Below are 16,474 nucleotides of genomic sequence, written 5' to 3' on the forward strand. Positions count from 1 at the left end.
GGTGCCGGCAGCAGGTGTGAGTGGCAGCTCCAGCACCAGCAGTGGGTGTGAGCGGGACCATTGCTGGCAGTGGGTGCAAGAGGCGGCTGCTGGCCCCGATTGCCCCTCAGGAGCAGGGGGAGGTGGAGAAGCTCTGAGGGGCGATCGGGGCCGGCAGCCACCACTTGTACCTACTGATGGTGCTGAGCAATCGGGGCCAGCGCTGGGCACCGGCAGCGGTGTGAGCGGAAGTTCCAGCACTGGCAGTGGGTGCGAGCGCCAGGCAGGACCGCGGCACACAGGAGCAAAGAATTTTAAGTAGCCATCAGAGGCTCGCCCCAATAACAGCGATCGGTGCCCCGCCTTGGTCTGGCACCCTCGCTCACCTGTTCCACCATCCCACCGTGACCAACACCCACCATGTTCCGTGGGCACCCCCTGGTGGTCAGCACACATCATAGCGACCGGTTGTTCGGTTGTTCTGCCATTCAGTCTATTTGCATATTAAGGTTTTATATATATATAGATATGCATAATCAATGGACATAGACAATAGTGTGGTGAAGGCCTGTGGTGGGGTGGGAACTGGGTGGAGGAGGGCAATGGGGGAAAATGGGAGACATCTGTAATACTCTCAAAAACAAAGATTTAAAACAGGAGCAGACCTCTAAGGTGTCTTGCTCTAATATGGAGATTCTGTAAGATGGGCAAGGGACCCCCACCCTTTGACGGCAATGGAGGCTGGGGGAGACAATAGCTAAAGGCATCAATTGTTGACTGACCTCACTTCCTTTGCTGCAACCCTCCCACTCCACGCCGCCCCCCCCCCCCCCCCACCCCACAGCTGCTTCACAACATGAGCCTGTGAATTCCAGAACCAAGGCACACCCAAATGTCAGTGTCAGGACAGACCGGTGTCCTGCCGCCAATAGGAAGTACTATAGGATTACAGGGTCTGCTCTTCCAGATTATAGCGGCCACTTGGCACTCTATTAGCTGGAGACATGAGCGTGTGGCCGCGCGGCTGTCTTTCATACCCACTCTCTCCCCTGCCCTGCCATGGCTTCTGATAAACCTCTCCCAGCCCCAGCCCACGGATCTCTGTCCTGGGACGTGGAAGTCGGGCTTTCCCAAGGGAAGCGTTCATTCTGAGACACACCCTGAGAACAGAAACATCACCGTGGACCGGAGCTGAGAGTCGCCAATGTGAGTCAGTGGGGGTGGGGGACTTTATCTGGAAACGGTCCATGAAATAGATAAAAGTAGAGCACTTTTGGAGGAGGAAGACAGGGCCGGGTGGGGGATGGGCTGCTCATCAGTGCTGGAGTCTACACTCCCCACCCCCTCGGCCCCCAGGCACTGAGTCCTCTGGACACTGATTCATGCTCTTGGGAGCTTCTTGTGAAACTCATGGCTCCCACAGCACGCAGAGAGGCTGGGACAGGCATCCCAGGAGGGACAGAGCTGGAGAAAACAGTGGAGGCTGAGCCCAGTGAGGAAAGGGAAAAGGAATTGCAGGCTGCGTCCAAGTCTACAAGAATTAATTACACAGAAGGACCAGCTGTTCCCCATCATCAGCGAGGACAGAACAAGAGGAAACAGGCCCGAAGGACTGAGATGTAAATTTAGATACTCGGAAGGATTTCCCAGCAGTGTGAAGCAGAGGCCTGCTCCCGGGAAGGGTGTGTGGGTGAAACCTCAAGCGGATTCTCACCTATGGAAGGCCGGTGCCCCGGAGCTGGCACGAAGGCAGAGGAATGAACAGCTTGATTTTTCAGGACCAGCGACGAGTGTTGAGTTTAAGTATCGCTTTTGCCACCCGGGCAGGGCCACCTCCACGGTTTTCACCCTCTGCAGGGCGCCCCATGCCATCTAATGCTCTGCTGCTGCCATCTTGAAATGTTTGAACAAAGGGCTCGGCATTTTCATTTTGTGCTGGGCCCCACGGACTATGTAGCGGGCTCTGCACCAGGATGAGTAGGAAGGAAGAGCAGGGGAGGAAATTAGCAGAGGGTGAGCTGGGCTGTGCCTCCCTTAAATGGCAGAGTGGGAGATTTAGGTCAGACAACCTAGGGATGTTTCAGATGTGAGAGACGTGAACAGGAGAACAGGGCACCCGAGAAGGAAGAACTGCGTCTCCTTTGGGGGAGAAGGGAGGCAGATACCTGTGAAGTCCATGTTCCATCTCTTCCACACAGAGGGGGGAGCCCCAGCGTTGTGGGCTGGCTGCAGCTACGTTTTGCCTGGAGGAAGAAGTGGCCCCCTCCGTCTCCTGCAGCTCAGGGCAGGAGGTGCCACGGTGCCCTGGGTTCCAGGCCTGGATCCAGCTCTCTGCGCCTGGGTTTCTTCCTCTGAACACCTAGGTGTTTACACTGGAGAGTTGCAAAGATCCTTCCCAGCCGTGTATGATCTTCTTTGGCTCTAAGATTCGGGAAACTCCCCGGTCTTCAGGCCTTGTCGCCACAGCTCAGTGTGGCTGGCGCTAAGGTTTGGGGAGGGTGCGGACAGCCCAGCACCTTAGGAAGAGGCTGGCAGACAGGGGCCCGATTGGGTGAGCCACCCAGTCACCTTCCTGCTCCTCTCCGGCTCCTCCAGGATGTCCTACAGGGCTCATCCGATCCTGGCCCAGCCCTGAGCCCTGGGATGACTCATCTCAGGATGGAGCCTCTTGAGGAAGGGCTGGCATGTCAGGGCAGGAGTCTGAGATTAGATGGTGCCCACACAATGCCCCGGGGTGGGTTGGCCTGCAGCCTGGGCTCTGATGAAATGCTGCTCCAGGACGGCCTCCTCCCTGAAGTCCAGCGACCTCTGGAATGTCCCTCTCCACAGGCCGCCTCGCCTCCAGGCTCTGACTCTCCCCTACCCCACTGGTCCGGCCAGAGGAGGGAGCGGAGAGGGAGGGGAAGAGGCCACTTTGGAGTTGGAGGCGCGATGTGTGGACATCAGCTCCCATACCTGTAAGGGAGGGCTGGTGATACCGCCTCTGCCAATTCTCAGAATAAAAACAAAACATCTGGGAGCGTCCTCTACCAGCTGAAAATCCACACGGATGTGCGGTTTGTTTTGAGGGAGGGAGGCCCAGCTGTGGGACAGGAGAAAGAGCATGAAGCTAGAGTCAGGAGGCCAGAGGTCTGGCTATGTGATGGGGCCTCTGTGTCTTACCTGCTCAGAAATGGGGGCTGAATGGTGCCTCTCCTACTAAAAGCTGCCTGAGGGTCTTGTTATACAGATGAGTGTGTCGCTACCACAGTGGACTTTGAAGTATGAAGCAGCCATTCTGAAAAAATATTCAAGGCATTCCTAATAAACACAGGGTAAAAATAAAGAAATACATGAAGTTCTCAAGGTTTCAGCTATTCATTTCTCGGACATTTACCTCGATAACCTAAGTAATGTTTACAATGCTATCTCCAGATGTTCAGCTTTGTTGAAGTATAATTGATAAATAAAATTGCAAGATATCTAAAGTATACATCTCAATGACTTGATATACGTATACATTGTTATTGTTAATCCTCACCTGAGGATTTTTCCCGTTGTTTTTCAGAGAGATTGGAAGGAAGGGAAGGAGGGAGGGAAGGAGGAAGAGGGGGAAGAGAGAGAAAGAGAGAGAAACATCCATAGGAGAGAGACACATTGACCCGTTGCCTCCTGCATGCTCCCCGACTGGGGCTGGGGAGTGAACCTGCAACCCAAGTATGTGCCCTTGATCAGGAATTGAACCTGAGACCCTTGGGTGGTTGGGTCTGACCACTGAACCACAGCGGCCATGGCTTGTGTGTGTGTGAACATTTAAGTACTACTCTCTAAGCTAATTTGTTATACAATACAGTGAGTCACCATGTTTTACGTTAGATTCTGAGATCTTATTCATCTTATAGCTGAAAGTTTGTACCCTTTTAACATTTCCTAGTTCCTCCATTCATCCACCCCCAGCTCCTGGCAACCATTTTTTTGTTGTGTTAATCCTCAGCCGAGGATATTTTTCCATTGATTTTTAGAGAGAGTGGAAGGGATGGGGAGAGACAGAGAGAGAAGCATCGATGTGAGAGAGACACATCCATTGGTTGCCTTCTGCATGCGCCCCCACCAGGGCGGGGGATTAAACCTGCAACCGAGGCACATACCGCCCACCGGAATCAACCTGGGACTCTTCAGTCCTTGGGGCAACGCTCAATCCACTGAGCCAAACCATCTAGGGTGGCAACCATTTTTAAAAACTCTATTTCTATGAGTATGACTTTTTTTTTACACTCCATATATAAGGGATACCATGTACTATTTGTCTTGCTGCTATTTATAGATTTTAAAACTTCATAATTTAGGACATTTAGTTTCTCTTCCTCCTAATTATTTATCGTTATGTTGTTATTTTGTAATAATACCCCTTTAGTTCCTGTTCTATTAGGGTCACATGGTATCCCTTGACCCTTCCCTAATTAAGCATAGTGGCCCCTCCACCCTTCCCTAGAGCTGCAATTTTGTGCAAAAAAAGGAACATGTGCCAATTAACTGAGGCACACAATCCCCACTCAGGATGGTGGGACGCCTGCAGGGCCTGATGAGCCCTTTGGATGGCACAGCAGTTCCTAGAGGCACCCAGATTTTGTCCACTAAAGAAAAGCAGGGCCTGCGTTTGCTGGGGTGAGGGTGGCCCGCGTTGGCCGGCAAGGGTGTGGGGGTCTGGTAGGCTCTGGGGTGGTGCTGAGCAGACCCTTGCAGCTTGGGGATAGAGTCTGAGGGGCTACGGGGACTATTCCCAATGGGGAGGGCTTGGTATTTGGACAGGATGAGGTTCCCAGGATTGAGGGCAGGTCTTGGCCCTGGCTGGGAGGCAGAGCCTTTGACCGAGGGGCAGCTGGCTGGGCGAGGCCAGAGCCCGGCGGGATTTCCTCTAGCTCCAGGCACTCGAGGGGTGGGACCAGCTTGTTGGAGCTGGACACAGGAATCTGCCTTTGTTTCCAGCTTGAGGGGAAATGCCATAATCCTGCCCCCTTCCCACCCGCCAGCATCCGTGCCCAGGCTCTGCCCTTCCCAGCGCCAGAGGACGCGGTACTGAGGGCCTACAGCAGTCTCTTATCTCCAGAGCCCCCCATCCACAGGCCTCTGTTCCTCATTCCCCGAAGGCAAATCCCTGGCCCGGGAGCAGGAGACGGGTCAGATTTAGTGTCCAAGGCTCTTCTGGAGTAAATCGCCACAAAACAGTTTAGGTTTCCACCTGCTCACCTTTCTCCTCTTCCTCAGAGGGACCTGACTTTTCACAGCGAAAGACGGTACTAGGCCTAAAGGGAGGACTTGTGGGCCGGCCTGGCCCTCCCTCAGCCCCCTAACTTCTGCTGCACGTGGTCAGACAGACTCTGACATGTCAACGGACGTCGCACAGGTGATGTGGGCAGTGGATGACCAGGGGAATGCAAAGTGTTGGGGAGCAGAAGGACGGCCTGGGCCAGGAGCCCCAGGCAGCAGGCGGGGGTGAGGGGGACCCTGTCTTTATTTTTTTCCTGGTCAGTGAGTCTATGTGCTGTGTACCCGTGTGAGGGTTTAGGGGTGCTTGTGTGTGTGGCCTCTCTGGCTGTGACTATGAGTTCATGGGCCAATGGGCCTGTGTGTACTTCTGTGCCAGGAGCCTGATGGTCCCTGTGGGACCCTGGCTGACCGTGTGTCTACATGTGACACTGCCTGTGTGACTGTGGTCAAAGCTTCACCGTCCATCCAACCCCAAGCCTCCTCCCTTCAGATTTAGTATCTTCTTTAACCATGAAAAGGCTTGATCCCTCTGAGAAAGGGAGAGCAGCGAGCGGGTCTGAAAATCTGCATGAACCCTGGCCAGGGTTTCTCAGCATAGCTGGCTGACATCTGATAGGGCCGGCGAGGGGTCCTGAGAGATGGGGGTGAGGGAGGGACTGGCGGGGTGGGGGGGGGGGGGGCTGGCCTGGTGGTTGGTGTGGTGGAAGATGCGTGGATGTGTTCAGCCATTTGGAATGTATGACTGCTGGAGAAGAGGGAATTCTCTCTAGATGCCCCGTCTGGGGAAAAGGGGACACAAACCAGTGATTCCCCACCTGTCCTCTGAACTCCCTTGCCTTCTCTTGACTCAACAGGGATTTCCTGGGATGTCTGAGCTCTGCGGCCCCGAGAACCAGAGCAGCCCTGAGAGGAGGAGGAGACGAGAAAGGCCCCTCTGAGCAGCGTGGACCTTGGTGGGGCCTGAATTCAGTTCCTTTCTGTACATATTTATTGAGCCTGTACGGGCTGGGCACTGAGCCAGGGGTCAGGAGACAGACGGGGTTTCTGCCCACACAGGAGTGAGGGGAGGGTTCCCAAGGAGTCCCCACACGCCTGGCTAGCAGCCCAGGATGTGTCAGGACAGCCAACCCTGCAGTCCCTTCTGCGGGAGCCCCTGTCTCCAGGGTGGGGGGTGGACACATGCTCACCCAGGGAGCACGGTGGCGGCTGTCAGTGCTGGGTGACGGGAGTGGGCCGCAGGGGCCTGGGGCTGGGGGCGCGGGACCTGCCTGGAAGGCTGTCCGGGATGAGCATGTATGTGTCTTTGTTTCAGGGCCCCCCAGAATAGTATCCTAGAATCACAGGGGAGGCCACGGGCTCCAAGGACACGTCCGCTGGCCTCCTCCAGAGAGCTGTCCCCATGGCATTTCCTCACCCCGCCTCGCAGCCCAGTAACAAAAGCTCTGCTCACTGGGCGCCCAGCCAGGCGCCGCTCAGTGCCTCGCATACCTCTCAGTGGTAGGTCGCACAGAAACCCTGGGAAGTATTTATCATAGCCATTTGATGCGACAGGTGAGGCTGGAAGAGGTCCTTGGCGGCAGGGATGATAAGAGGCAGGACCAGGATTCAAACCCAGGTCTGTGGGCCGTAGCAGGGCAGCTTCACTGTGGCCTGTGTTCTGCACAGCCCGAGCCTTGTCCCGGCTCCCTGGCCTCTGCGGACAAGCACTCAGTTGGGAAGCCTCGGGGGCTGGGCTAGGCGCAGGGAGAAGCTGGGTGGTTAGTAGAGAGGCTGACTTTTCCTGGCACAGGCAGAGCAGCTAGCAGCCCTTTCCTCTCTGGTAGCCTGCAAGGCTGTGAAGAGCTGAGAGAGGATTAGAGAGAGATGGCTGAGCCCGAGAGGAGGAAGTGCGGAACTGCAGGCCGGGGATGCTGGCTGCCCGAGAGCTGGCCGGGGACAGCGGGGTGGGTGTTCTCCAAGGTGGAGAGTAAAATGTCCACCTGAGGCCCAGTCCTTACTGCCAGGTCAGCCTCCCAGTCAGGGTCCACGCCGCGCCCGCCGGGAGAGAGAGCCCCAGAAGGCTAGCTCTCTGGCCCTGAGGATGCTGTGGCCATCCATCCCTGTAAGACGCAGCCATGTGGACGTGGGCGGGAGGCGGGGAGGCCCAGTGCTGCGGGGAAAGGACAGCGTCGGCTTGGGAGTCCCACAGACTTGAGCTCCAAGTGCCACTTAGCCACTTACCAGTTGGTGACCGTAAGCAAGTCCCTTAGCCCTCATGGCCTCCGTTTCCTCCCCTAACAAACCAGGTGAGGGTTAAGTAGAACAGTGGTGATTGAATCAGCCAGGTGCAGCGCGGAGTGCTTCGTTATTTCACTTAGTTCTCACAGCGGCCCTGGCAACGTTATTATTACTTCCAGCCTACAGAGGAGCCTTGCGGTTCAGAGAGGACGAATAACTTGCCAAGGTCATATGCCACCTTCTAGACCAGTGGCTCTCAACCTTCCTAATGCCGCGACCCTTTAATACAGCTCCTCATGTGGTGGTGACCCCCAACCATAAAATTATTTTCGTTGCTACTTCATAACCGCAATTTTGCTACTGTTATGAATCGTAATGTAAATATCTGATTTGCAGGATGTATTTTCATTGTTACACATTGAACATCATTAAAGCATAGTGCTTAATCACAACAACAATATGTAATTATATATGTGTTTTCCGATGGTCTTAGGCGACCCCTGTGAAAGGGTCATTCGACCCCTAAAGGGGTCGCGACCCACAGGTTGAGAACCGCTGTTCTAGACAGAAGTGTGTTACCACCAAGCTGTCCAAGCCTGTCGGTGGAGTTTCTTTCCCAGTCTGCCATGCCTATGCGGCGCTGGCTCCATGTGCTCCGACGTCAGCAGTGGGTGGGAGCGAAGAACTCTAGCTCCACCCTGAAGGCCCAGAAGCAGCTCAATCAAACCCAGTACCCCGGGCCCTTCCATAGCACCTCAACTCCTGGTCGCACTTTACAGCTCAATCAAACCCAGTACCCCGGGCCCTTCCATAGCACCTCAACTCCTGGTCGCACTTTACACGTCACAGAGCCTGTTTACACATATTATCTAAGGGATTGTTTCAATAGCCCTGTTTCCACCCACTTAACAAAGGAGCAGTCAAGAGAAATGTACGTGCCTTCTTAGGGATCACACAGGTGGGAAATGGCAAAGTTAACCTTGAACCCATTCCAGTCCCCCATGGCTGCGTTCAGAACCTTCTGGAGAGAAACCACACACTATCGTTTTCACCCCAGTGTGTGTGTGTGTGTGTGTGTGTGTGTGTGTGTGTGTGTGTATGTGTGTTCTCCAATTCAAAGAGCAGATTTATTTTTTAATTTTTCAAATTTTGGTAACACATGATTAAAAAGTAAAAACATTCTGTGCAGAAGAATTCCAAATAAATCCATAATTTATGCAGGTAGCCCACCACCAGGAAGATGGAGCATAACTCCCCACTCCGTAAGTGTGGGCTTCATACAGTGACTTCCTTCCGAAGAGCACAGTGTAGAGAGCAGGAAACAATGGCGTGGGAGATTGGACAGGTGCATCCAGAAACATGCAACCAGACCACCAACTCACACCCTCCACAAGAATAAACTCAAAATGGAAAACAGACTTAAATGTAAGTCTCAAAACCATAAAAATTCTAGAGGAAAACATAGGTAGTAAAATCCCAGACATCTCACGGAGCAATATTTTTGCCAATGTGTTTCTGAGGGCAAGGGGAACAGAAAAAAATAACCAATGAGATGACATCAAACTAAAAAGCTTCTGCACAGCAAATGAAACCATCAGCAAAACAAAAAGGGAACTCACCCTATGGGAGAACATATTCACCAAGGATTCACCTGATAAGGGGTTAATTTCCAAAATATATAAAGAACTTATACAACTCAACACCAGGAAGACAAACAATTCAATTAAAAAATGGGCAAAGGACCTGAATAGGCACTTTTCCAAAGAAGATATACAGATGGCCAATAGACATATGAAAAAATGCTCAAGGTCACTAACCATCAGAGAAATGCAAATTTAAACTACAGTGAGGTATCACCTCACACCTGTCAGAAAGGCTACTATCAATAAATCAACAAACAACAAGTGCTGGAAAGACTGTGGAGAAAAAGGAACCTTAGTACACTGCTGGGAGGAATATGGACTGATACAACCACTGTGGAAACAGTATGGAATTTCCTCCAATCAGAAAGAATATATGCACCCCTATGTCCATAGCAGCACTATTTATAGTAGCCAAGATCTGGAAACAGTCCCAGTGCCCATCAGTAGATAAGTGGATAAAAAAAACTGTGGTACATCTACACAATGGAATACATGGTTGTAAAAAAGAAGGAACTCTTGCCTGGCCGGCATGGCTCAGTGGTTGATTCCCAGTCAGGGCACATGGCCGGGTGGTGGGCTTGGTCCCCAGTGTGCGGCGTGCAGGAGGCAACCAATCAATGATTGTCTCTCATCATTGATATTTCTATCTCTCTCTCCATCTTCCTTCCTCTCTGAAATCAATAAAAATATATTTTTTTAAAAAAGAAGGAACTCTTACCCTTTGCGACAGCATGGATGGGCCTGGAGATTATTATGCTAAGCGAAATAAGCCAGTCAGAGAAAGACAGATACCATATGATCTCACTAATATGTGGAATCTAATGAACAAAATAAGCTGATGAGCAAAATAGAACCAGAGGCATGGATACATGGAACAGACTGATAAATGTTAGAGGGGAGGGGTGGGGGGACTGGATAAAAGCAAGGGAAGGGATTAGCTGAAGAACAGATATGCACGGCCCATGGACACAGACAATAGTGTGGTGCGGGCCAAGGGAGGGGGGAAGGGGCCGAGTGGAAGCGGGCACAGGGTCGGGGAGTTGGGGGGCATCTGCAATAGTGTCAACAATAGAAATGTTTTTTAAAAAGAAAGAAAGCAGGGAAGAAGAGTGACTTTACTGTGCAGAAACATGACAAACACTACCTCAGCCACGAGATCAAGGTCAGCTCCACCATGGTAAGTCATGTTCATAGTACGCACCCTTGATATGATGTGATGAGAATGGCCCATCACCTTTGCGATCTTTCTCCCCCAAATCCATAACCCCAGTCTAATCGTGAGGAAAACACCACACAAACCCCAGTTGAGCGTCACTACAAAATACCTGACCAGCATCAAGGTCACCAGGAACCAGGAAAGCCTGGGAAACGCTCACGTCTCCAGGAATCTACAGAGACATGGCAACTAAATGTACAGTGGCATCTGGATGAAATTCTGGACAGAAAAAGGGCACGAAGTGAAGACTAAGGACATATAAATACCGTGTGGATTTTATTAATAATAATCATGTATTAATATTGGCTCAAATTGTAACAAATATACTGCACTCACGCTAATAATAGAGGAAACGGGGTGTAGGGTATATGGGGACTCTCTTCACAACGTTTCTATAAATTAAAAGTGTTCTACTAGTAAAAAAAAATGAAGTGTTGTGTTTTTTTTAAAGAGTCAAAAGGTTAAAAAGGATAGTCAATGAAAAGTCTCCCTTCCACCCTGGTCAGCTGTTCATCTTTTTCCCAAGAAAATCCGATGGTTCTTTCCAGGGAGGTTCCAGGGAGACCGCTGGGGTTAGTGTTAGGAGACCGCCTCCTAACTGGCTCTCACCCTGATCTCTGTCTGCCGTTTTCTAGCTGGGTGACCCTCGGCAATTCCTTACCCGCTCTGTACTCCGTGTCCTCCAAGATAAACTCCTCAAAGGATTATTGGGAGTGTTAAATGTACATAGTAAGCACCTTATATTGGTTGCTTTTATTATTACAAATATACAAGCAAATATATTTGTGCAACAAATATGTTAAGAGCCCTAGCCAGTTTGGCTCAGTGATTAGAGTGTTGGCCTGTGGACCAAAGGGTTCTGGGTTCGATTCCAGCAAGGGCACGTATGTTGGTTGCAGGCTCCTCCCCAGCTCAGACCCTGGTCAAGGCCTATGCAGGAGGCAACCAATTCATGTGTTTCTCTCACATCGATGTTTTTCTCTGTCTTTCCCTCTCTCTTCCACTCTCTCTAAAAATCAATGGAAAAAATATTCTGGGGCAAAGATTAACAAAAAACAAACAACACCAACAACACCAACAAAAAAAAAAAACATCAAAAAACCCCCCCACAAATTCAGCCCTGGCTGGTGTTTCTCTGATTAGAGCATTGGCTCATGCACCGAAGGGTGTCGGGTTTGATTCAGGGTCTAGGGCATGTACCCAGTTTGCATGTACCCTGGTCAGGGTTCGTGTGGGAGGCAACCAAACGATGTGTCTCTCACAACGATATTTCTCTTTTTCTCCCTCTCTCCCTTCTTCCTCCCTTCCTAAAAATATAAAGTGAGTACCAAGATTTATTTAACTAGTTAATGAGTGAACCAGCAGGATGGATCAAAGGAAGAAATGAAAACCATTATTGACAGTCAGTGGAAAAAAAGAATGCTGGAATAAGATGGCAAAGTTGATACATTGGGAAAAAATATCCTCAGGTGATAATTAACAACCAAAAAAAGAAAAGAAAAAAGAGAAAAATTTCAAAACTTGTAAATAAGGCACACACAAAATTACTCAGTGCCCCTTCAGAGATATTTTAGACCACTGGCTAATCACCCCACCTATGGGTCGTCTAGGGGAAGTCACTTGGTTTGACATACAATTTCCTAGTGATGGGGCCCAGACTCTGTAAAGTGAAGAGGGTTAACCTGTAGACGATTGAAAAATAGCAAATCATTTTCGTCTGGTTGAGGGGGAAAAAAACCCAGTTATGATTTTATTGCAAGGCGGGAATTAACCTTTTGTATCAACTTTGCAACCTTATTCCAGCATTCTTTTTTTCCACTGACTGTCAATAATGGTTTTCATTTCTTCCTTTGATCCATTCTGCTGGTTCACTCGTTAACTAGTTAAATAAGTCTTGGTTCTCACTTTGTATTTGTACTAGTCAAGTTTAGCTCTGTGCAAAGTTGGCAAATAGTAGCATGCCATACGCACTGTTCTACCCCTTGGCTATTTTTCACTCAAACCTCTGGAAGATAGTTTCATATCAGAGCATAAAGAGCTGCCTTGCTCCTGTTCTGTCACTGTTTTATCACATGGGTGTACAGTAATGACACCCAGATCATGTAGCCAGTCCCCTGTAGACGCATAGGCTGTTCCACTCTTACGCTGCAAACAGTGTTGTATGAATGACCTCGTGCATCGGATGAAGGCAGGAGGGGCTCCACAGGGCAGGGCGCCTGTGGGAGGGGCTGACCCCCTGCTCCCAGTCCGGCCTAGCCCGTCTTCCCCTGGCCCTGTGCACACCCGGCCTCCTTCTCCTGACTCCTCCTCTGCATCCGGAGCTCCTGGTATCGCCAGACAGGAGGGGTCAGCCTGCGATGCCCTGCAGGCCTGGGCTCTGGCTCACGCCGGCTGGGAGATGAGGGTGCCTTGGAGAGGAGGATCTGGGGGACTGAGGGCTTGGGCCTGGCACTGTCCCTGGGCTGTAGCCACTGAGGGCACATGCTCAGCACTCCTTGAGGGCTCTGGTGAGGGACGAGGCCCCGGGGGCCAGGGACCACCTGGGGAGGCTGGGGGGCTGGGGGAGGGGGGGAGCGGTGCCTAGCAGCTCTGGCACAGACTTGCTTCGGGTCCCAAGTGCAGGTGGGCGGTCAGGGCACAGAGTGTGGCAGGCAGTGGTGAGGAAGGGACTGGCTAGGCTGGTCGTGATGGTCACAAGGTGGTCCAGGACACCCCCCTCCTGAGGAGACTGGGCAAAGGGGAGGCTCAAGGTGGCCTGTAATCTCTCCAGCAGAGAGGGGGCAACCTGAGCCTGGGCCTGGGCCACGAGCCCGGGCAGGGCTGGCCACTCCGGTGGGTAGTGCTGGCTGAGCTGCTCCGCCTGGGGCCGCCGCCGCAGCTGCCGGATCCTTCGCACGGTGTGGAAGCTGTCGGTCAGCACCGCCCACTCCAGGGCCGTCTTGCCCCAAACAGGATCCACTGCTGTCAGGTCAGCCCCTGGGAGGGGGCACGGGGCGATGTGGGCTGGCACGGGGATGGGTGATTTGCAGGAGGCAAATGCTTTAGCAGCAGGACTGACTGATTTGGGTTAAATCAAAACCAGAGGCCTACTCATCTTGTTCCGGCTGGAATCTGGGAGTGGCTACAGCCCGGAGACAGGACCAGTCCCAGATTCCAACCTGTTTAGGTGGTGAAGGAAACTGACGTACAGGGAAGGGGAGAGACTTCAGAGAGACATGCTGGGGGTCTCCAAACCCAGAACAGAATAGGGACTCCTGAACCAAGGGCCTGACCGGCGGGGGGGGGGGGGGGGGGGGCGGCGGGGGAGGTGCAGGTGGGGGGGGGGTTCTGCTGGTCCTTCTTTTCATCGCCAAACCCCTTTAATCCTGGGGGGAGTAGCAAATATTCTGAGTCAAAGATGGGGCTGCAGAACTCCCTCCCTTCACTCCCCAAACCCAATCTGAGGGATGGGGAAGGGAAAAGCTACAGGCTGGGGTCCCCGGAGTTACCAGCAGAGGACAGCTCCCCAGAGGGAATAATGAGAACCTACGGCTCCACAGACAGTGTGGGCTTCCCTCCAGAACTCCACGCAGCCACACGTCTCTGCACCGTCACTGCGGTCCGGGACCCTAGCTGGGCAGAGCTGGAAATCACCCCGGGGAAGGATGAGGCCCCGAGAGGGAAGCCACACAGCTAGTGGCAGAGCCAGGATGAGGAGGCGAGGGTCTGCCTCCAGGTACCAGCCTCTTGTATTTCAGTTCTCCAGTTGGCAGTGGTCGGCAAACTGCGGCTCGCGAGCCACATGCGGCTCTTTGGCCCCTTGAGTGTGGCTCTTCCACAAAATACCGATGTCTGCACATGGGCCACGAATTTTCACTGTACGTGCCCTGTACGTGCGCGCCTGCACGTGGTATTTTGTGGAAGAGCCACACTCAAGGGGCCAAAGAGCCGCATGTGGCTCGCGAGCCGCAGTTGTTTGCCGACCACTGGTCTAACGTATCCTCTCGTTTTCTTTTCTGGGACTTCCATTAACAATGTAAACAGAGTGACCTATAGCAGGACTTAGATTGTGAGAAGCCCAACCCCCTCCCCTCATCCAGGAAGCCAGCCTAGATTGATCCTCCGTCTCCACCTCTCTCCTCTCTGCAACTATGACAGCTGACTCTGGGGTGTCTGTTGGGGTGTCTGTTGGGGTGTCTGTTGGGGTGTCTGTTGGGGTGACTGGGGAGGGACTGGAAGCCATGCATCCTGGTCCGCGCAGGCCTGTGCACCTGCCATGAGGAGGGCCGCCGCGCACTCAGAGCGGCCCCGGACTGCGGCCTTCATCAGCGCTGTCCGCCCCCGCCGGTCTCGGCGCTCCAAGTCCAGGCCCGAGTAGGAGTTGAGCAGGAGACTCACCAGAGGCGCGTGGCCTGCAGAGCACCGAAGGCCGATCTGGGACCCCAGGAAAGGGGTGGTGAAGCCCCAAACCCACCGTCCACCCAACACTGCGGAGTCTGGGGTGGGAGAACGTCATGCGGAGTGTGGCGCGGTGGCCGGTCCGGAGGCCGGGACTGGCGGAGGGTGGGGTCAGCAGCCTCCCACCCTTGGGCAGCCAGCATGAGGGCCGGGTCGCCTTCTTTGTCCTGTTGGTCCACGTCCAGGAACGGACAGCGGCTGAGTAGGGCCACGATGCTCCCGGAGCCGGTAGCAGGCGACCATGAGGCCTGTCTGGGGGCGGGGCCGCTCAGCCCGGTGCTTCCCTCCAGGAGCTCCCGGTTCCCTGCGCCGCTAAACCCACACTGTCCCAGAGGCATCCCTGCCCCGCGAAGACCCGCTCCCTTCTCCCTGAGGACCCGGCACTCAGGATGAGTGTGGTGTGGCCGGACCCAGAGCTGCCCTGGGAAGCACCTGGTAGCTCACCCTCCCATTGCCGTCCGCCTGGGTGGCCTCCTCAGGGGAGACCCCGTCCTCCAGCACAGCTTGAAGCTGGGCAGAGTCGTTGCGCACACAGGCCCAGTACAGGGCCCCCAGCCTGCAGTCTGGGGCGGGGGTCTCACTGTCCGGGCAGAACGGTGCCTCAGGCATGTCCAGTGCCCCCTCCACAGTGGCAGCTCTTCCTCCTCCAGGCTGGGGGCAGAAGCGAGTGCCCCCTCCCGCCCAGCTGACATCTATAACACAGAATGGAGGGGGGCAGGGAGGGGCTCACCAGCTGCAAGTCTCCCAACGCTTGCCCTTGCTCGGGGAAGGCCTTTTCCCACTGGGTATCCCTTCCCATCCAACCTTTGAGGGAGGAAAGGTGGAGGCAGGGAGGACACGTGGAGGCAGGGAGGAATGTGGAGGCAGGGAGGACATGTGGAGGCAGGGAGGACAGGTGGAGGCAGGGAGGACAGGTGGAGGCAGGGAGGACACGTGGAGGCAGGGAGGAATGTGGAGGCAGGGAGGACACGAGGAGGCAGGGAGAAATGTGGAGGCAGGGAGAACACGTGGAGGCAGGGAGGACGCGTGGAGGCAGTGAGGACGCGTGGAGGCAGGGAGGACATGTGGAGGCAGGGAGGACAGGTGGAGGCAGGGAGGACACGTGGAGGCAGGGAGGACACGTGGAGGCAGGGAGGACACGTGGAATATCCCCAAAAAGGCAGGAGTGGTTCAAGGGAAGTGAGGATCCCAAGGAGATTCCAGAGGGCGGGGCTTCTCTTTCCCATGGGACCTCACCTAGGGTTGGGGGCTTCCTAGGAGGCAGTCACTGCTGGGGCCCACAGCCTCCCCCAGACTCCTGGGAGCACACTCACCAGTCTCTGGAGGGCTGGAGTGGACTCTCCCCAGGAAGCAACGCAGGTGACAGATGGCTACACTTAAGCTGGCTCAAGCCGGTTACGTAAGGATGGGGGCCAGAAGGGCAGGTGCTCTCCTCCGCAGCCGCCCAAGACCACCCCCCCCCCACGTCCTGCCCCACGTGGGGCCCAGGTCTCGGCTGCTCCTCCCTGCGGGGTGGCTCTGAGAGGAGGACCCTCTTGTCCTCCAAAGGCGCTCACCTTCCACCTTCTGGGGAGGCCAGCTGCAGGAAACACATCCATGGAAGGTGGAAGGGTCATGAGGTCTCTGAACACCCCAAGTCCCTTTCCCTTCGGCAGAGTGTGACTTGATGAGGCCGTGGGTGTGAGTGTGGACATCTCTCTAAAGAGGGCTGACACTGGGAAGGGCGGGGAGGGCT

The 16,474-nt window shown here is 53.9% G+C and overlaps 1 protein-coding gene across 1 annotated transcript; it reads right to left on the bottom strand.

Moving 5' to 3' along the window:
* Positions 1-12,554: 12,554 nt before the first annotated feature.
* On the bottom strand, positions 12,555-15,348 carry ANKRD33 (ankyrin repeat domain 33; the record flags this gene model as incomplete). The annotated part of the gene is given in 7 exon segments (XM_081082287.1): positions 12,555-12,874; positions 12,877-13,278; positions 14,553-14,693; positions 14,866-14,867; positions 14,869-14,967; positions 14,969-14,991; positions 15,184-15,348. Coding segments are annotated over 7 exon segments (1,152 nt in total).
* Between the last annotated feature and the right edge of the window lie 1,126 nt (positions 15,349-16,474).

The sequence above is a fragment of the Myotis nattereri genome (assembly GCF_964212035.1).
Source record: "Myotis nattereri genome assembly, chromosome: 2".
NCBI lineage: Eukaryota > Metazoa > Chordata > Mammalia > Chiroptera > Vespertilionidae > Myotis > Myotis nattereri.